Source organism: Heteronotia binoei, chromosome 3 (assembly GCF_032191835.1).
Source record: "Heteronotia binoei isolate CCM8104 ecotype False Entrance Well chromosome 3, APGP_CSIRO_Hbin_v1, whole genome shotgun sequence".
NCBI lineage: Eukaryota > Metazoa > Chordata > Lepidosauria > Squamata > Gekkonidae > Heteronotia > Heteronotia binoei.
This window is the reverse complement of record NC_083225.1, coordinates 176,001,755-176,023,546: the sequence shown is the minus strand read 5'-3', so window position 1 is coordinate 176,023,546 and position 21,792 is coordinate 176,001,755. Positions and strand designations below refer to the sequence as shown.

The window sequence follows — 21,792 nt, the reverse complement described above, 5'->3', positions numbered from 1 at the left end:
CATGGAAAACAAATGCAGGTGGCCTGGCATGCCAAAAAACTCAGCAACTGCTGAAAACTGTAGAGCTAATCGCAGCTGGAATGCACAAAAGCAACGTTCTAGGTTGGGTGGCCAAGCGGTGGCTTGGGATTCACATGTGGCTCTTTCACACATATTGTGTGGCTCTTGAAGCCCCCACTGGCTCACTTGGAGAAGCGGTTTGTCTCTTTAAATCACTTTTCCAAGTAAAGTCAGCTGGCAGCTTGGAGAATGCATTTAAAGTTAAAGTTGCTTTCTTTCCACCTCTCCCTCCCAACTATTTTCCTTGCAGCTCTCAAACATCTGATGTTTATTCTGTGTGGTTCTTATGTTAAACAAGTTTGGCCACCCCTATTCTAGGGGTTACAGCCCCGTGGTGCAGAGTGGTAAAACCGCAGTACTGCAGTCCAAGCTGTCTGCTCACGACCTGAGTTCAATCCTGGTGGAAGCTGGGTTCAGGTAGTGGGCTCATGGTTGACTCAGCCTTCCATCCTTATGAACTTGGTCAAATGAGTACTCAGCTTGCGGCGGGGGGGGGGGGGAGTGTAGAGGACTGGGGAAGGCAATGGCAAACGACCCCGTAAAAAAGTCTGCAGTGAAAATGTCGTGATGCACGTCACCCCAGAGTCGAAAACGACTGCTGTTTGCACAGGGGACTGACTACCTTTACTTTTTTATTCTAGGGGTTTCCTGCCCAGGCCTGGAAAGCACAAAATCTCGTAAGTTAAGCAGCGTTGGTCCTGCTCAATATTTGGATGGGAGGCCACCAAGGAATTCCAGGGTTGCTAGGCAGAGGCAGACAAAGGCAAACTTGGTCGTCTCTTGCCTTGAAAACCCTGCAGCTCTGCTTTAAAACAAAGTCCGAGTATCGGGGTACCTTTGAGATCAGCAAACCTTAACTCTGAATAAAAGCTTTCACGTGCACGAGCACGTTACGTCACTTGCAATTTGCCTGGAGGGGGGGGAGTTCCCCTTTGCAGTTCTATCCCCGCCCCCTTTTGTATCCCGAGCTCTTCCGAAAAGACCCGAACACTAATGTCGTATTCTCGGCTGCCACCAGGGGACGCTCTTCCCAGGCTTCCCTCGTGCCGCTCTAGCTCGCCGAGCCCTGCGTCCGGAACTTCTCCGGAAAGACCCGAGCACGCACCGCCCTGAGAGGCGGAGGATGCGCGTCTCCCTTTGGGGACGCCGTAGTCCCCGCGCGCATGCTCAGTGAAGGCCTGCCAGTTTTTCCTCACCGTTTCGTTGAGGGAGCGCGACTCCCTGAGGCGGCGACGACCATGTCGGGGGTTCCGTCGGTGCGGATCAGCATCGAGTCGGCGTGCGAGAAGCATGTGCAGGAGGTGGGGCTGGACGGGAGCGAGACCTACCTGCAGCCGCTCTCCATGTCGCAGAACCTGGCCCGCCTGGCGCAGCGCATCGACTTCAGCCAGGGCAGCTCCGGCTCCGAAGAGGACGAGCCCAGCCCCGGCGGTGGCGGCGGGGGGCGAGAGTGGCCTGGGGCCGCCGCCGAGAATGACGACGAGGAGGAAGGTGAGGGCAGCGGGTGGGAGGCTCAGTGGTGGACGTCCAATTCCAGAAATATCTGGGGATTTTGGGGGCGGAGCCAGGAGACTTTGGGGCGGAGCCAGGAGACTTTGGGGGCGGGGCCAGGAGACATGGGGCGGGGCCAGGAGCATGCATGTTGTGACAAGCATAATTGAACTCTAAAGGGAGCTCTGGTCATCACATTTAAAGTTACTGCACACCTTTTAAATGCCTTCCTTCCATAGGAAGTAAGGATAGGGGCACCTTGTTTTGGGGCTCGTAAAATTGGACTCCCTGGAAACATCTCTACCTAACAACAGGCTTTTTGAACCCTGAGGGATTTTTTTTGGGGGGGGGGGGGCATGATGCTATGCTGAAAATTTGGTGCCTCTACCTCAAAAAACAGCTCCTCCAGAGCCCCAGATACCTACAAATCAAATCTCCATTATTCCCTATGGGAATCGGTCTCCATAGGGAATAATGAAGTGCCAAGCAGCCATTTCCTTCCCTCCCCGCTTTCTGATGACCCTGGTGGGGGGAGGGCCTCCAAACCGGGAGATCCCCTGCTCGCACCTGGGGATTGGCAACCCTACCTCCTCCTGAGAGAACCTGGGGAGCTGCTGCCAGTCAGAGCAGGCAATGCTGGTCCTGGAAGAGACAGAGCAATTCCGCACTAGACCTTTAAACCAGGTTCAATTCTGTCCCCAAACTGATTTTCTACACTGGAGTCATAAACTCATAGCATTGGTTTCTATGATTTCATGATTCAAGTGTAGAATGTCAGTCTGGGGACAGGACTGAACCAGGATTAAATGTCTTGTGCAGAATTGGCCATAGTCTCAGGTGGGAAGCAGTGTTGGTCTGAAGCAGCAGAACAAAGTTTGAGTCCAGGGGCACCTTTCTGATCCACAAAGTTCTGTTCCTGGTATAAGCTTTCATATGCAGAAGAAGAAGTGTGCATGCTCACAAAAGCTTATATCAGGAGTAAAACTTTGTGTATTTTAAAGGTGTCACTGGATTCAAAGTGCCTGGAGACTACACTCAGCCTCTGGGGCCTTCATCTGGGTGCCAACTCCTCAAGAGGCTCAGGGGTAGAGCATCTACTTGGTAAGCAGAAGGTCCCAGGTTCAATCCCCGGCATCTCCAACTAAAAGGGTCCAGGCAAATAGGTGTGAAAAACCTTAGCTTGAGACCCAGGAGAGCCGCTGCCAGTCTGAGTAGACAATACTGACTTTGATGGACCGAGGGTCTGATTCAGTATAAGGCAGCTTCATATGTTCATAGGGGTGGCAACTTGAAGAAGGGCTTTTTTGGTGGTGGCCCCCCCCCCCCATCTTTGGAACAGCCTCCCTGCCGCAGCCAGCCTGGTGCCAATTTGCCATCTTTTCAGTGCCAGGTTAAGACAGTTTTCTTTGCAGCGGCCTTTAAAGACCTCCCTGGTTATTCAGGGGTCCAATACGTTTAGCCAGGTGTTTTTTATTTATTGATTTGTTTAGTAGATTTATATTCTACCCTTTCCCATGAAAGGGCTCAGGGTAGATTTACAGACATAAATAAATAACAATTAAAACTAACAATAATAAAAATAATAAAACAGTATCAAAACAAAGCTAATAAGATAAAATACTTTCACTTTGGTCTAGTCTGTTCTTTATTTTTGTAATGTTTACTGTTTTTATCTGTTGTATTTTATTATCTTATATTTGTTGTAAACTGCCCAGAGAGCTTGGGTTATGGATGGTGTAGAAATGAAATTGTTGTTGTTGTTAATAATAAAATAAAAAATAGTCTGAGGGAAGGCAGTTTCACATGTTCATCGTCTAAGGAAAGGGCTTTGGCTCTCTGGAACACTATCTGCTTGGAATGCAAAAGGTCCCAGCAAACCCGGCATCCCCAGTAAAAAAAGGTTAGTAGAAACACCTCTGCCTAACATCTTGAAGAGCTGCTGCCAGTCAGAGAAGACAATAGTGACAAAGGACCAGTGCTGTGACCCATATATATGGTAGCTTTGTGTATATGTTCAGTTGTGTGGGATTTTCCTACTTTCCCAACATGATTCAAAGCAAAATACCTGGTACCAAGTTGGAGGCAAAAGTACCAGGTAAAATGCTCAAGTTAGCTATGGTACACTGAATTATAAGAGCCAACCAAAAAGATTCACTTTAAAAATAAAATCAGGATCTAGTACCTAACTTGGGGGTTTAAATCATGTGAGTTAAATGTAACAGCACACATAAGAAAAATCATGCATACATGAGGGGGATACATATTCACTGTAGCATGTATGGACTTATGTAATGTGACACACACATTCAGGTAATGGTGTTCAAGGAGTAGATTCCCCATCTACTAAAGTCACACTAAAGCAAATGGAGCAAGGAGTGAAATGTCACATCATCCAACATTCCTTCTTTTGTACTTGGTGGAAAAGGAGAATTCTGCTCCAATAATGTGATCTGTGCAGTCTTCACTGTATTTCTTTCTCTCTGTTTTTTTTTTGCGTTCCTTAGGTTTGGTAAAGTTTCAGCCATCTCTCTGGCCTTGGGATTCAGTGAGGAATAACTTGAGAAGTGCCTTGACTGAGATGTGCGTGCTCTATGATGTCCTCAGCATCGTCAAAGATAAAAAGTTTATGACTCTGGATCCAGTTGTGCAAGAGTCAGTACCTCAGAAGCAGGTACAGTGCCCTCTCTTGGCTTCCTCTCTTCAAATAACTGTTGGAAATAATGAAACCACCAGACTGTTCTGTCCTTCTTATTTCAAGTAGGAAGTGATTTATGTAGGTTCCATACAATGACCTTTCTGAACTGTTGATGACCCAACAAATGGAATTGAAACAACGGGTCCATGCAGCACTTAACACAGCACTAGACTTACCTTTAAATGTCTGGAAATGTTTACCCCAAACAACAAGATTCTGTTCATATGTTTATTGGAATTGGCCCAGGTCAGCTAATTCCTGCTTCTCCCCTTAAAACATAACTTCCCAGACACTTTTTGCTGCTTAGAGTCTGTTAATTACTTCCTTTTTGCAAGGAGTGCCCCAGCAGTAAATCCTTTACCAAGGAAAGGAGGAAAAGGACAGGTCCTCTTGTGGATCAAAACCTGGCTGAGTAATAGGAAGCAGAGAGTGAGTATAAATGGGCAGTCTTCGCAGTGGAGGACGGTAAGCAGTGGGGTGCCGCAGGGCTCGGTACTGGGTCCCATGCTCTTTAACTTGTTCCTAAATGATTTAGAGTTGGGAGTGAGCAGTGAAGTGGCCAAGTTTGCGGATGACACTAAATTGTTCAGGGTGGTGAGAACCAGAGAAGATTGTGAGGAACTCCAAAGGGATCTGTTGAGGCTGGGTGAGTGGGCGTCAACGTGGCAGATGCGGTTCAATGTGGCCAAGTGCAAAGTAATGCACATTGGGGCCAAGAATCCCAGCTACAAATACAAGTTGATGGGGTGTGAACTGGCAGAGACTGACCAAGAGAGAGATCTTGGGGTCATGGTAGATAACTCACTGAAAATGTCAAGACAGTGTGCGTTTGCAATAAAAAAGGCCAACGCCATGCTGGGAATTATTAGGAAGGGAATTGAAAACAAATCAGCCAGTATCATAATGCCCCTGTATAAATTGATGGTGCGGTCTCATTTGGAGTACTGTGTGCAGTTCTGGTCGCCGCACCTCAAAAAGGATATTATAGCATTGGAGAAAGTCCAGAGAAGGGCAACTAGAATGATTAAAGGGCTGGAGCACTTTCCCTATGAAGAAAGGTTGAAACGCTTGGGACTCTTTAGCTTGGAGAAACGTCAACTGCGGGGTGACATGATAGAGGTTTACAAGATAATGCATGGGATGGAGAAAGTAGAGAAAGAAGTACTTTTCTCCCTTTCTCACAATACAAGAACTCGTGGGCATTCGATGAAATTGCTGAGCAGACAGGTTAAAACGGATAAAAGGAAGTACTTCTTCACCCAAAGGGTGATTAACATGTGGAATTCACTGCCACAGGAGGTGGTGGCGGCCACAAATATGGCCACCTTCAAGAGGGGTTTAGATAGAAATATGGAGCACAGGTCCATCGGTGGCTATTAGCCACAGTGTATGTGTGTATATAAATTTTTTTGCCACTGTGTGACACAGAGTGTTGGACTTGATGGGCTGTTGGCCTGATCCAACATGGCTTCTCTTATGTTCTTATGTTCTTAAGCTTTATCTGGTATTTTTTCATTTGCAGCAAATGTGACAGTTGGGGTTTTTTTTAAAAAAAAACTTTTTACGCTCATAATTATGAAAGCGGACTTTGCAACCAAGACAAATAGAATATTTAAAGTCCTTCCCCCTCCCCAAGAAACTGATTAAGAATACAGTCAAGTATGCTTATCCTGGCAACAAAGCTGGTAGGATCCAACCTCCTGGATAGTCTCCAATCTAGTATAGTTACTGTTGCTGTCATTGGTGCATAGTAAGTTTATACGACCGCACAGAAATTAAGGAGCAACAGATTGTTAAAATTCAATTGTCAATTGATTACCTAAAGCAGTTCAGCACTTGCACACATCAGGGGTGTGGGCCACAATCCTTTGCTCCTTTACGATAGGCTAGTCTTTTTGGTATCAGCGGGGTTACCCTGCTGAGAAAGGCGTGCATTGGTTTCTTCTGGCAAAGCAGCATGTAGCTTGTCGCTCTGTCTAACCACATGTCTTGTAATGCAGCCTGATTTTGAGGACAGGCTGTGGCCATGCTGTGTTAATGCTTCTGAAAACTGTGAATGTGACACTGCAGCCTTTTAAACTTTCTGCCATGATCCTGTTCATCCAATTAGTATTATACTCTTGTGGAAACTGCATCTTAGTTCTAGATTCTAGAGAGAGAGTATCTCTATCAATAAGACAGATTCAGGTGGGTAGTCATGTTGGTCTGGAGCAACAGAGCAAAGTTTGAATCCAGTGGCACCTTTAAGACCAACACAGTTTAATTCTGGGCATAAGCCACTGGACTCGAACTTTGTTCACTCTTCTTGTTGAGAAGACAATTGGATAATCTCTGAATTAGTTCAGATTCATGGCCCTGAGAACTTGGTTATGCCTGCTCTGACACAAGGAGCCACAAATTACTGACCCCTTACAATTTGGGAATGGATTCCAGCGATAACTTACTCAGACACAAATCACCTTTCTGTAATACTTGAGCGCTCAGTATGGTGTAACAAAAGCAAAATTGCATTTTAAACATATTTCATTTCTGAGTTGTCTCTTGATTTGTAGAATCCTCAAGTTCTGCAGTTGATTTCCAAGAAGAAATCATTAGCTGGAGCAGCCCAAATCCTTCTGAAAGGTGCTGAGAGGCTGTCTAAGTCAGTCGCAGAGAACCAGGAAAATAAGCGGCAGAGAGACTTCAACTCTGAATTGCTAAGGCTGAGACAGCATTGGAAGTTGAGGAAGGTGGGAGATAAAATCCTTGGAGACTTGAGCTACAAAAGTGCAGGTATGAAACTTGGTCTGCATTTGAACTGACACCCATCCCCCACCTCCTGTCCAGGCAAGCTTAGCTCTTTGTGTCTCCTGCTTTTCGGTTGTTCAAAAATACACAGAGGGAAGAGAAAAGAGGATGCTGGCAGTGACAGCCTAGGTACACGGCCGTAGCCAGCAAGGGGCACTGGGATGGTTCCCCCGATAGAATCTGCAGTACCCCCACCCAATCTTCTCCTTCACTGAAAGGGAAGATTGAGTGCAGGTACTGTGGATTCTATAGGGGGAACCACCCCCAGTGTTGCGCTGCTGGCTATGGCCCTGCCTAGGTAGCAGGCACCAGTTGCCGCCCTGCCATTGACACAGTCCACTCCTAGCGGAAATTTTACGTTTAATTTACTAGCTAGGAGGCAGTGATGTGAAGACAAGAAATCCTCGGTTCATATCACCACCACAGTTTGTCAGCTTCTAATTTGCAATCTGCAGATAATAATACTGATCTGCTTTACTGAGTGGTTGTATACTATATCAACAGTGTACACTTAGAACATTCAAGCACCGTGTGAGTTCTAAGCAGGGGTGGAATTCTAGCAGGAACTCCTTTGCATATTTGGCCACACACCCCTGATGTAGCCAATCCTCCAAGACCTTACAAAAAAGAGCCTTGTAAGCTCTTGGAGGACTGGCTACATCAGGAGTATGTGGCCTAATAGGCAAAGGAGCTCCTGCTAGAATTTCACCCCTGGTTCTTATTACTGAACCATATTGTAAAAAGAGTGCTATACATCGTACTTCTGTAGTTATTCAAGCTACTCCTTCAGTGAAAATACTAATGTGTAAAATACAGAAATTTTTGCAGACATAAAAGCTAAATCTATTGCACATATTACAGTTTTATGTAAAACCATTTAGCTAGAAATTAAGGTTTACTGTATTACATTTGGTCCTAGTTTGGCTTTTTGAAATAAACCATCGCAAATATTTTTAAAAGTATTTTCTTCTTCAAATATTAAAAAATGCTTTAATCTTTCACATGGATGTAGTTTGTATGACTTCAAGAACTTGTCTGCTGCAACCTTTTCCATTAGGGTCTCTCTTTCCACATCATGGCACATTTGAAGTAATTAAAAACACAGACATTGATCTGGATAAAAAGATCCCTGATGACTACTGTCCTTTGGATGTCCAGATCCCCAGTGATTTAGAAGGATCAGCCTACATCAAGGTTTGTACACGTTATGCGCTTTTCATTATTGTTTTCATTGAGTACACAGTAATTCAAAGTTCTTTCTTTCAATACAGGTGTCTATTCAAAAACAAGCTCCAGATATAGGGGATCTTGGAACAGTAAACTTGTTTAAAAGACATCTTCCAAAGTCAAAGCCAGGTACAGTTACGTTTTGTCTATAAATGTGAGAACTGGATACTTCTTTATGAAAGAGAACAAAAGAAGATATTTCAGTCCTAGTTCTAATAATCATTTATTTAGAGTATTTATACACCACTTCTTCAGAGACCTGCTTGAGGCAGCTTGCAATAAAAAACCACAATATTAAAACCCAAGGCAATCTGTGATGTTTTCCAAATACAATACGTTACCCTGTATATATTTGTGAGACAGAAGGGCTCCAGCAGTTTTGGCACGTTAATGTTGTAAGAGCAGAACTGCTCTGATTTTCCCTGTTGACAATTTTAAGCAGCCCTTATTTAATGGAAATTCTATGGAATAGTTTATTACAGATGACTTTCACATTTCGTCTCAGCCAAGTGGGTGGTATTCAGGCTTCATGAACAAATTCTGGCTTCTTCAGGCTGTAAACAAGCCTGGTTTATCCATGGACTTGCAAGTTCCCTCACATACGATGCTGACATTGAAGCTTCCCTGATTTGGGCACCTTTATTTCTTGCCCATAATTAGCCCTGGTTATGTGGCCGTGGATGTTCTATGAATTCTTGACAGCAGCAGTTACTTCCCAGTTTCCACTTCTAATACATTTTTTCCCCCTTCAGGAGCTCCTCATTGGCAAACCAAACTTGAAACTGCACAGAATGTCCTGTTATGTAAAGAAATCTTTGCCCAGCTCTCTCGAGAAGCTGTGCAGATTAAATCTCAAATTCCGCACATTGTAGTGAAGAACCAGATCATTTCCCAACCATTCCCAGGTAAGAATTCGAAGGAGATTTAAAACAAAGGATCTGGCAAGCCATTTGCTTTGACAGGCGGAAACCAAGCTGCTGGTCATTGCATGTTTTGGGGGGACAAATGTTCTTTTTTCCCCCAAAGAATTCAGTAGATGCATGTAGGATACACAGAGCAAAATAATAAAATAAATTTATGCTTACTGCATTGTCAACAACGCCGGCGTGTTCCCTGGTCCACAAACTAAGCTTTGTATCCCCACTGCTCCACTTACAGCTGCTGGAATGGCCTTGGGTGAGGCATAGCTATCGCAGGAGTTGTCCTTGAAAGGGCAGCTGCTGTAGGAGCCCTCTCAACCCCACCCACCTCACAGGGTGTCTGTTGTGGGGGGAGAAGATATGGGAGATTGTAAGCTGCTCTGAGTCTCTGATCCAGGAGAAGGGCGGGGTATAAATCTGCAATCTTCTTCTTGTGTCAACAAGGGCAAGGGCCTTCTCAGTAGTGGCCCCCACCCTGTGGAACCAGCTGCCCAAAGACGTGTGTGCCTTGCAGGATCTCCTTAAGTTCCACAGGACCTGCAGGGCTACCTTTGAGCGTTTGTTATCCACTAGAGAGCTAGTATGCTTCAGCTGTGTCTTCATCATGCACACATCCTACCCTGCTTGATAGTGGATAGATTTTTGATTGTTTTATATTGTAAAGTTTATTTATTGTTTCTTTTGTATTGTTTTTAATGGGAGAGAGGGAGCAGGATATGAAATAGATAAATAAATAAACCTAAGCAATGTTGATTTCATTTCCCATTTCTTTGTGTAGGCTTACAGCTGTCTATTTCCTTGTGTCACTCTTCAAATGACAAGAAATCCCAAAAATCTGCTTCTGAGAAGCAAAGTCCAGAGGATCACCTCTATGTCCTTGAACATAATTTGCACCAGCTGATCAGGGAGGTAATGCACTTTCTCCTAGTTGAATGCTTGCCCTTCAGAACCTTCTGTTTTCTGAGAAAGTTACAAATCTGGAGAAAAACTCATCTGTGTAATACTCCCTCTAAGCTATGGAGTCTTGTGAGCAAAAATTCTACCTCGTTGAGCTACTGGCATTCAAGTTGTGAGCAAGTCATTTGGCCATTGCATAAATTAGTTTGCTCTGGGGCCATCCTTCTTGAGCTAAGGCAAAAATGTGTGAGCTGGAGGCTAAAAAACTGTGAGCTGCCTCACACTAACTGAGCTTAGAGGGAACATTGGGGGAGGGGGTGTGATGTCCCACATTCCTGGAGGCACATTAGCAGTTCTTTAAGAATGAATGTGGTTTTGCCTAATAGTAATAACAAGGGTGTAAAAGGAAATTATCCACTAAATGTTTTTGGAAGCGAGGCTCTAAAAGCATCAACAGTCCTCCTGAAACATTGCAGGGAGGTGCAAAAGAGAGGACTTGATCATTGTGGGAGTTACTGATCAGTACGTTTTCCAGAAGCTGTATTGAGGGCAACTGAAATTGCTCGGCAGGAGTTGGAGGGGGGGAGGCACTTCAGGCACCTTTAAAATGCATCCATCTCACTTGGATTCACCTAGGGGGTGTTCGGAGCCAATGGGCAGCAAGGACACCTGACCAAAGGCAGGGTGAGGAAAACCTTACATTTTTCCATAGATGTTTTCTCTCATGACTTTTGAAGGGTGCTTGTAATCAGGCTGTATTTAACTTAGCGTCTGACCCCAGAATTTATGATTTATATAGACAGATCTTTTAAAGTTAAGACTGTATGGTTTACTGGGACAATACCGACCCACTAGACAAAAAGTTAATAGGTGCACTCTGTCAAAAGCTACTCAGCCTTGGTTCTTTTCAGTGAGGTTTCCATTAGACCTTCCTGAAAAACTGTGAAACGGAGAGTGTTTTTATTGTAGTGATTACTTTGGGGTATTTGCCCTGATTGTACCTATTCTATGCCAGCAGAAATGTTTGCGCCATCAAATGTTAGCCCGTCTGACCACCCCCACCCTGCTAACCTGCGGTGGGTTGCTCAGAAACCTCTGCCTTCTCTTGCAGTTTCACAAGCAGACCTTGAGCTCCAACATGATGCCTCACCCAGCCAGTGCCCCCTTTGGCCTTAAGAGGATGAGACTGGCAGGGCCTCAGGCCTTTGACAAAAATGAAATCAGCTCCTTGCAACCCAGCGAAGGGCTACTGGAGAAGATTATAAAACAGGCGAAGCACATATTTCTGAGACGCAGGTACCTTAGGGACATTTCTGCTGTGTAAAATAAACATAGGGGATGCTTCACTTCTTCAGCGTTCTAGTAGTGTAGAAAGCTGCTCATTGCTATCAAAACAGGAGCCATAATGGTGACCTATGCATTGCCTTCCTCTTAAACTAGACAACATTGGTTTCTGCCAGTGTGTTTGTTATAAGGAATGCTGAATTTTTTGGGAGGGATGGTGGCTCAGTGGTAGAGCATCTAAGGGTCCAGGTTCAATCCCCAGCGTCTCCGACTAAAAAGGGTCCAGGCAAATAGGTGTGAAACACCTCAGCTTGTAACCCTGGAGAGCCACTTGCCAGTCTGAGTAGACAACACTGACTTTGATGGACCGAGGGTCTGATTCAGTAGAAGGCAGCTTCATATGATCATATGAACTGAGGTTCCTTATGCAAAACACAGCTATTCTCAAATGGTGGATTGCGACCAGCTTTTATTTATTTATTTTATTTATTTTTATTTATTTATGATTTGTATCCCGCCCTTCCCACAAGTGGCTCAGGGCGGCTTTTGCATTTGGAGAGCCTTGTTGGTGGGTGATACCACTGATGGCTTTGAGTACTGGGGGACACTGCATCAGGAACTGAAAGGAAGTATCTGGTTTAAAACTTTGGAAATGGATCACAGTGAAGGACAGAATGTGTCTGATGGGCCATTTTAAATACATTGGGAGTCCTGAAATTCGTAGAGAAAAATCCAGAATCATAAAACAATTAAACATATATTTGTCTGGCACAAACATTTGTGGCATGCTGGTCACAGTGAGAGAAGCTTGGATGCTGTTTCTTTGAAACTGAAATTTCCACTTTGTTGTGTGGTTACTAATGGCTGCCCTTATCCGCTGGAGATGCTTCATAAATCTTTCCTGCGTTTCTTGTTTTGTCATGTGCTGCGCAGAAGCGGCTAATCGATATGGTGAATAATAGATGCTTAATGCTCTCCTTGGGAATGCATATCAGAGTATCAGTTTCCAGTATAACCTTCATGTGCAATTACCCATAGGTCATCTGCTTCGATACCCGTTTGTCTTAAATGGTATCAATAGCTGCTTGCATCGCAGGCATTTGTATTGGATGTCAATAATCATATCAGGCATAGCCTATTAATTTCTGTGTTGCTGGGGATGTGGGGAACTGATCGTGAGGTTTGGGGATTCCTTCGTTTCAGAACTGCCCGGACCATTGACAGTCTCGCCAGTCGTATTGAGGATCCTCAGATCCAGGCCCACTGGTCCAACATCAATGACGTCTATGAATCAAGCGTCAAAGTCCTGATCACCTCCCAGGGTTATGAGCAGATATGCAAGTGAGTGTGGAGAAGGGAAAATCCGTTTGCTTGCCATGTCCCTTCTGCAGAGTAAAGACTGTGTGCGTTTCTGGGTTAGCTAGTTGATGTTTCCCTGCTATAGCACTTCCCGGGAATATAGAAAGTCCAGATGCCTTTATGAAAATAAGAATGCAGAGAAAGGGCACAGGCTCTTCCAGTAATGGTTAGTGTGCTCATTTGCTAAACTGCAGCTTGGGAGAACGTGGCTCTTTTGCACATACTGTGGCTCTTGAAATTCCCAGCACCCTGTCAGCTAGCTTGGAGAAGGCATTTCTTTCTTTAATCACATCACCAAGTCAAGCCAGCAGCTTGGGGAACACATTTAAAGTTAAAAGTTGCTTCCTTTTCACCTCTCCTCCCTCATGTATTTTCCTTCCTTCCTTCCCTCCCTCCTGTATCTGATGTTTATTCTATGTGGGTCTTTAAGCAAGTTTGGCCATCCTGTGCTAAATCATATCCATTGCGATATTTGTTTCCTGATCAGGAATTTTAAGTCATGCTTTACCTTTTCTCTGCTTTAAGGATCACTGTGCTGAAATATTTCACCCCATGTAAATTAGCAATCATGTTGGGAATGTACTAGTTAGGCGCTGGAGATGTGCATATCCTAGGGGGGAAAAATTGACATGATTTTTGGCAATCAATTGTTCATAAAGGTGATGTTGAACCATCAATATACCATTTGAGCCGAAGCTTGTTGTGCCGGGCTGCATAAAAGAATATGTGGTTTGTTTTTAGCCTTTTAAAAACAGTCAGTTGGAAAAAGGTAGGGCCTTCATCAGTAAATTAATGGCTTCACTGTGTAGGGAATATAGCAGGTATGTCCAACAAGTAGATCGTGATCTACCAGTAGATCGCGGAGGGGTCAGAGGTAGATCACCAGCCCCACTTGGTCTCATGGTTTGCTGGACAGGTGTTTGGGTTTTTTTGATGATTGTTTGGTGTGGTTTATTTGATTATTGGTGCCAGTATGATGAATTCTTATTTTTACTTTTAGAACTGCATGTGTGGTTTTGGCATCATCCAGAGGTCTTCAGTTCCTGTTGATCTTTAATACTTTGGGACAGTGACAGTTTTAGACCAGATTCAGCCAGTGTTAACTTAACACCCCAGCCACCCCAGTATAATGAAGATGAGTGTTCCAAAGAAGAGCAAAACCATGGCATCCTTCAAGGTCAGCAACCTGATTGCAAAGAAATGCAAACCTTTCAATGAAGGAGAATTTGTAAAAGATTGTTTTCTTGAAGCAGCAGACAATCTTTTTGAAGGATTTAAGAATAAGAAAGAGATCATAGCTGCTGTTCAAGATGTACAATTGTCAAGAAACACCGTTGTGTGGCGAATAGAAAAGATGTGTGGAGACACAACTGAACAATTGTTGGAGGATGTTTCAGTTTGTGTTGCTTTCTCACTCCAACTGGATGAATCTACAGACATAAGAGACATAGCCCAGTTACTAGTCTTTATCCAGATGGTTTTTGAAGACTTCAGTGTTAAAGAAGAACTACTTGGAATGATTTCTTTAAAAGGGAGAACTACCAGTCAGGAAATATTCAGCTCTTTCCATTCTTTTGTGACAAAGTGTAATCTTCCATTGCATAAACTTGTTTCCATCACTACTGATGGAGCAAGAGCAATGACAGGTGAGGTTAACGGTTTCATAGGCCTCTATAGACAGCATGACGACTTTCCAGATTTCCTTTCTTACCACTACATCATTCACCAGCAGGTTTTGGCAAGCAAGAGACTCAATACAAAGACTGTCAAGGACATCACTTTCAAAATTGTAAATTCAGTTTGTGGAAGATCACTTCAAAGACGGCTTTTCAATCTTACTCTTGATGAAGGGGTAGTGGAAATCATTTTGCACACAGATGTAAGATGACTAAGTAGGCACAAATTTCTGCAAAGATTTTGTGATTTGCTGAATGAAATAAGAAGGTTTTTGAAGGAGAGGGGAGAAGACAAAGCAGAGTTGGAAGACGAGTGGTTATGTGATCTGGCATTTCTCGCTGACTTTACAGGTGAACTAAGTGGTATGAACATTGAACTACAAATGCATTGGCGAGATTATGAGTACAGTTTAATCCTTCAAGAGCAAATTTAATCCTTCAAGAGCAAATTTGAGCTAATGATGACTGACCTTGCAAACAACACTTTTGATTATTTTCCTAATATGCAGGACCATCTGGGACAATATCCAAATTTTGTTTTTCAGAATGAGAAGTATGTGACAGAAATCTGCTCTGTTATCCAGGAATTCGAAAAAAGATTCTGTGACTTCCAAAGAATTGAAAAAGTTGTGGAGTACTTGTCAATACCCATTCAAAGCAGATATGGACATTAAGGAAACTGCAGCTGCTATCAGTAAAAATTACTCATTGAACAAGGCATCTCTTGAAAACGAAATAGTAACCCTAAAAGATGATATTTTTCTCAAGACCCGTGCTGAGCAAGAATTGTTTTGGAAGCTAGTGCCTAGAGACAAATTTCCCAACTTGAGAAGGTGCAGTGAAGCTATACACTCCTATTTCGGTTCAACTTATTTGTGTTAATCTGCATTTTCCCATCTGAAAATGACAAAGAGTACACAGCGTTCCAACATGACAGATGAACATCTCCAGGATTCCCTGAGACTGGCCCTCACACAATATTCACCCAACTTCAAAAAGCTGGTGGATGAAATGCAGGCTCAGACGTCTCACTAATTAGCAAGAGCGAAATTTTAAAGATTGCGCAAGATCAGCCTGGATCAATACTTGACCTGCATTTAACACAAATTACGCAATAAAAGTTAAAGAAAGTTATTAAGACAGTTAAAGTTATAACAATAAAAATTTAAGAAAAACTGTTTGCAGTTCTTTCTGGATCTTCATCTCTCTGTTTTGTTTTTGCTTATTTTGCTTACCAGTAAATGACAGAAGGTGCATTGTAAATGGGGGGGGGGGGGGGGTAGAACCCAACTTTGGTGAGCTAAAATCTAATTTGAAACTTAATTTTCATGGTGGTAGATCACCAGCAATTTCTTCCGGAAAAAATAGATCACGAACTGTTCGAAATTGGACATGCCTGGAATATAGTATTCTTGACTAAACTAAGATACTATCCAAGATCGCAAAGGAATTTTAAAAAAATTGGCTCTAAAGTTTTTGGAGCAATTGGCAATGGTGATAATGATTTGGAATGATAAAGCTAGTGAGAGACTTTCACCATAGGTCTTAGGTGCTCTCAAAGAGTCAGTTTGGTATAGTGGTTAAGTGCGCAGACTCTTATCTGGGAGAACCGGGTTTGATTCCCCACTGCTCCACTTGCATCTGCTGGAACAGCCTTGGGTTAGCCATAGCTCTTGCAAGAGTTGTCCTTGAAAGGGCAGCTGCTGTGCTCTCTCAGCCCCACCCACCTCACAGGGTGTCTGTTGTGGGGGGAGAAGATATAGGAGATTGTAAGCCACTCTGAGTCTCTGATTCAGAGAGAAGGGCGGGATATAAATCGGCAGTTGTCTTCTCCTTAGAAATGACCTTTTTTCCTTTGTGATTTAATCAGTGTATGTTGGAGGCATAGTTTTTGAAATAATACATACAAACTTATGAATGGAGTAGAGGAGCATCCTGGTGAAAGAAGCATCCAAAGACGTGTGTTTTAACTGCCTGTGCTGTTCCAGGTGGCCTGAGCTGAATAACCCAGGCTAGCCTAAACTTGTCAGATCTCAAAAGCGAAGCAAGGTCAGCCCTGGCTTGTATTTGGATAGGAGACCACCAAGGAATACCAGGGTCATGATGCGGAAGCAGAGGATGGCAAACCACCTCCGAAGGTCTCTTGCCTTGAAAGCCCCACAGGGTCACCATAAGTCAGCTGTGAGTTGACAGAACTCTCCACCACCATGCCATGCCCAGCAAGAGCGTTCATGATTTCTTCTCTACCTTCGTCTGCTGCTCAAATGTCACTATTGCTAATACCATCTTACCGTTTTTCAAAGGTCCATTCAGCTGCAACTGAATATCGGCATAGAGCAGATCAGAGTAGTACATAGAGATGGACGAGTTATTACGTTGTCCCATCAAGAACAAGAGCTGCAAGATTTCCTCCTGTCTCAGGTAAAAACTGAGATGATTTCTTTATGTGCGGTATATTTCCAGAAACGAGCATAGGAAGGAAAAGGTTAGACTAGGACGTTTCACCTTGCTTTTTATGTTTGCAGATGGGCTTTAATTTGGGGGAACATTAAAAACTAATATCTGCCACTTTGAACCTGAGGTGGTTTTAGGTATGAAGGCCCAGGAAGAAAAAAATAGGGAAAAAACAAGGGGGGGAGAATTTAGAAACAGAGAGAGTCCTATGGAATATTTTCACCTGTGGAATTAATGGAATTTTTTTTTAAGGCAAAGTTTTACTGGTAATGTATAATATGAAAATGTGTACAACATTAAACAATGACGGTTCTTATTAAGAGACATGAAGGCAATTAAATGAGGGAAAATGGGAAACTTTCAGCGAGAGGTTCCAATTTCTTCCAAAGATTTTCCCCCCAACTTTTCCTCTAGAAAAATTAGGAAATGATGGGGAGCACTTTAAAAAAAACACTTGGAACTGTAGATGTATGTAACATATTTTCAAATATACATTTGTTTGGGTGTGAATAATTTTGACGGCAGTTAATATACTATAATGTCATGCATAACAGTGCATTATTTTAAAGAGTTCCATGATTTCAGTGTTATGAAGTTTAACTTGATAGCCAAACATAGTTTCTGTTTTCGCCTTCCTGGCATATTAAGATACATGTGCAAAGGCAGTGTAGGGAGCAGCTGATTCCTCTCTCAAGCACTGGATACGTTTGCATTTTTGCTTGTAGAAATCAACTGCATTTGCAGTATGTTTTATACTAAGTTATAAACAATGCATGTTATGTTGTTAAAGCAGTAAAATATATTTTGGTTTGATAGGAAAGTTGGTGTTGCATATATTTCAATTTCCCCCAGAATGTTTGAGGGATTTTTTTCTTGGAAATTCTTTTTCCACATGGCTTCAGAATTTCCAGAAATATTACCACCAATGTTCCCTCTAAGACATGGAGTCTTGTGAGCAAAAATTCTACTTTGTGAACTACTGGCATTAAAGTTGTGAGCTACCACATAAAATTGTGCTCCGGGGCCATTTTTCCTGAGCTAAGACAAAAATGTGTGAGCTGGAGGCCAAAAATCTGTGAGCTAGCTCACGCTAACTCAGCTTAGAGGGAACCCTGATTACCACCTTATTCTGCTGAGTATTTGTTTATTTCATTTATACCTCAGCTTTTTCCGCAGTGGAAACTCAAAGCAGCTTACGTTATTCTCTTTTCTTCCATGTTATCCTCACAACAACCCCGTGAGGTAGATTAGGCTGAGTGTGTGTGACTGGCCCAAGGCCACCCAGCAAGCTTCCATGACAGAGTGGGGATTCGAATCCGGGTCTCCCAGATCTTAGTCCAGCAATCTAAGCATATTACTCCATGCTGGCTATAGAGGACGTGGGCCAGGCTCAGTGCAAGCCGAATTAGAAGCCCAAGTAGAGCAGTAACTGCTCCAGACATCCATGAGCTAGAAAAGAGTCATCAATATGTTAACGGTATTTAATAAAATAGTAGCTTTTCTTGTGGGAGGACAAGAATAAATATTGGCATTTAGAGGAAGCGACAAAAAATTCACGTAGCATGCATGCTAATCTCTCTCTTTAAAATGAACACTTGCAGATGTCGCAGCATCAGGTGCATGCAGTTCAGCAACTGGCCAAAGTGATGGGGTGGCACATGCTCAGCTTCAGCAATCACATGGGTCTGGGCCCAGTCGAGAGCATCGGGAATGCATCAGCCATCACTGTGGCATCGCCAAATGGAGACTATGCTATTTCAGGTTGGTTGTGGAAATAGATTGCCTTGAATCCGTTTTAACAACTCCCTCACTCCATGATTAGATTGCTAATCCTCTCCTGTCAGTCAACAGCTAGCTCGGTTCTCACACATTCTGCATGGGTCAGTTATTCTTTCATTGATTCACGTTTTACACTGGCCTCTTCTTGTAACTTCTTCGTCTTCCTTCTCCCCTCCCCCTTTTGCTGTCAAGTCACGGCTGACTTATAATGACCCTGCATGGTTTTCAAGGCAAGAGATGTTCAGAGGCAGTTTGCAATTCCTCTTTCTACATATCAACCCTGTGTAGTGCAGTGTAGTGGTTAAGCGTGCGGACTCTTATCTGGGAGAACTGAGTTTGATTCTGCACTCCTCCACTTGCACCTGTGGAAATGGCCTTGGGTTAGCCATAGCTATCGCAGGAGATGTCCTTGAAAGGGCAGCTGCTGTGAGAGTCCTCTCAGCCCCACCTACCTCATAGGGTGCCTGTTGTGGGAGGAGAAGATATAGGAGATTGTAAGCCTCTCTGATTCAGAGAGAAGGGCGGGGTATAAGAACATAAGAGAAGCCATGTTGGATCAGGCCAATGGCCCATCCAGTCCAATACTGTGTCACAGAGTGGCCAAAAAAAATTATATTATATATATATAATTATATTATATATAATTATTATATATATATACACACACACACACACACACACACACATACATACACATTTGTGGCTAATAGCCACTGATGGACCTCTGCTCCATATTTTTATCTAAAGCCCTCTTGAAGGTGGCCATGCTTGTGGCTGCCACCACCTCCTATGGCAGTGAATTCCACATGTTAATCACCCTTTGGGTGAAGAAGTACTTCCTTTTATCCATTTTAACCTGTCTGCTCAGCAATTTCATCGAATGCCCACGAGTTCTTGTATTGTGAGAAAGGGAGAAAAGTACTTCTTTCTCTACTTTCTCCATCCCATTTCTCTGCTTTCTCCATAAAACTGCAATCTTCATCGTCGTCTTGTTCCTTGGCAGTCTCCCTTCCAAATATTGTCCAGGGTCAACCCTGCTTAGCTACTGACAAGATCGGGTTATCCATGTCAGGGCCATCTTGGAGTATCAGTTTAGCTACTTGGGATGGGTTCTCCATGTATATGAAGAAGCGAGCTCTGGCTTATGCTAGAATTTGGTCTTTGAGGTGTAGCTGGACTCCTGTTTAATTTTGCGTGTGCTTGCTTCCCTTAGTGCGCAATGGCCCAGAAAGCGGCAGCAAGATTATGGTGCAGTTTCCACGCTGCCAATGCAAAGATCTCCCTAAGAGCGACGTGCTGCAGGACAATAAATGGAACTACCTTCGGGGCCCCTTCAAAGAGGTTCAGTGGAACAAAATGGAAGGGCGCAACTTTGTGTGCAAAATGGAACTCCTTATGGCCGCTATGACGCCCTGCTCGTAGGGTGAACGATATGCCAAGCAGGACATTTGTTTTGGGACAAGATTAGCAAAAGGAAACCATTGAGGTGCAGCAGGGATGTTGCAGTTCTGCATTTTCTTACTTGCTCTTCCTGCTTATGTGGATTTTAAATAGGCAGTAATCCCCATGTATATAGGACCCTTTCAGTATCAAAAGTTTGCTTGTGTGTTTTGATTTTTTCCCGCCAAGTGACAGTTACAATGATGTTCCTGCGATAACCTGTCACACCATACGGATCCAAGATTTTGACGGAAATTTCAAATGCGGCTTGTAAAAACATTGTACAGTTTTCTAGTCTTAAACAGAACCGGCAGCTGAATCTTCACACAGAACTGGCAGCTGAATCTTCCTTTTGTGACATTTAGCACATTGCTTTGGATTATTATTTTGGATACTTTTGGGGGGGGGGCGGATTTTTCTTTTACCAGTGTGAGTGAATGGCGTACGTAACATTCACGGCCAGCAGAAGATTGCATAATGGCTAATTAACAGATCCTAACTCAAGATCCTTTTTGCATTGAGTATTTCCTGTCTCCACAGCCTTCAGAGGCATTCATATTTATGTAAAATTTGCTTTCTGATAAAATCATCTTTGAGGGACACATCTCAGGTTAATGGCTTATAGACTGCAGGAGCTGGCCCACTGGCTGCAGGAAAATACCACCCTGGGCTCAGATTCATGTGACACATTACATCTTGCAAACTGTCATGTAATGTCCATGTAGCACTATAATCCAGATGCGGATGGGGGCCGAGTGAGTGAGAGCATACCTAAGTACCTCATTAAAGAAGTCAGACTTTCCACAGGTCAGAATAGATAAATACCTGGTTGTTTTTCTCATTCACTGTCTTCCATTCCTACAGCCTGTCTTTCGTTTTTGTAGAACAAAGTAGGCGTCAAATGGCACCTTTAAAACCAACGGAGTTTTATTGTGTGCTAGAAGCACACTTCATCAGACAATCAGAAAGCTTGCATTCTGAATAAAGCTTGGTTGGTCTTAAAGGTGCAGCTTGACTCCTACTTTGTTCTATTGCTTCAGGCCAACATGGCTGCTCACTTGGATATTTTCCTTTTTATAGGATGGTGTATTACACAGCTGTTGTCCTCGATGCTTGCTTTTGCTTTACAGGTGGCTTTTTTAGAATTTTGAATGGGCTAGGGCAGTATTTCTACTCTCCGTCGGTTTATTCAGCCTTCATTTATGCATTAACTTGAGTCAGCCTCAAGAAATCTCCATGGTTAGGTGTTTTCTTCCTGTTTCTATCACGTGTCAGATACACAGCTCAACTGGTGTATTCACTTCCCGATCTTTGAGAGGGCAGACTCTAGAGTTTTGTTCAGTGGCCTCTCTCCATCTGATTCTACCTGTTTAAAAGACATGATACAGTTGGGTGCCCAAATCCATGGAATTGGAGTAATTTTGGCCTTTTCAGTTGCCTTAGGCAAAGCAGACTTTTAATGTACCTCCAAAACACATGTTGAAGAATCACCCTTTGCTGTACTGTGTTTTCCTGCTTCTCTGTAAAAAAATGGTATGCTCATTTTGTATGAAGGGTATTGAGTTTGTACCCACTTTTTTACACCTGTGGGAAATAAACAGGATGTTCATTTTTGTCTTTGCCCCAGAGTGGAATTGTTAAATGAGTGACAATGTGTTTTTCCCAGGCAGTACTAAAACCAGTTCTACAAACAAGCCACCTGATCTTTAGAACCTCTTTGACA

General features: G+C 43.3%; 1 protein-coding gene across 1 annotated transcript; it reads left to right on the top strand.

The window, feature by feature from the left end:
• Nucleotides 1–1,273: 1,273 nt before the first annotated feature.
• Nucleotides 1,274–21,682, top strand: MED17 (mediator complex subunit 17). Its single transcript, XM_060234934.1, has 12 exons — nt 1,274–1,551; nt 4,056–4,222; nt 6,799–7,018; nt 8,091–8,227; nt 8,305–8,389; nt 9,013–9,165; nt 9,959–10,089; nt 11,189–11,373; nt 12,565–12,702; nt 16,700–16,817; nt 18,452–18,611; nt 19,843–21,682. Exons 1-12 carry the CDS (start codon nt 1,299–1,301, stop codon nt 20,049–20,051), a joined length of 1,956 nt encoding a protein of 651 aa, XP_060090917.1. The 5' UTR covers nt 1,274–1,298; the 3' UTR covers nt 20,052–21,682.
• Nucleotides 21,683–21,792: the final 110 nt, after the last annotated feature.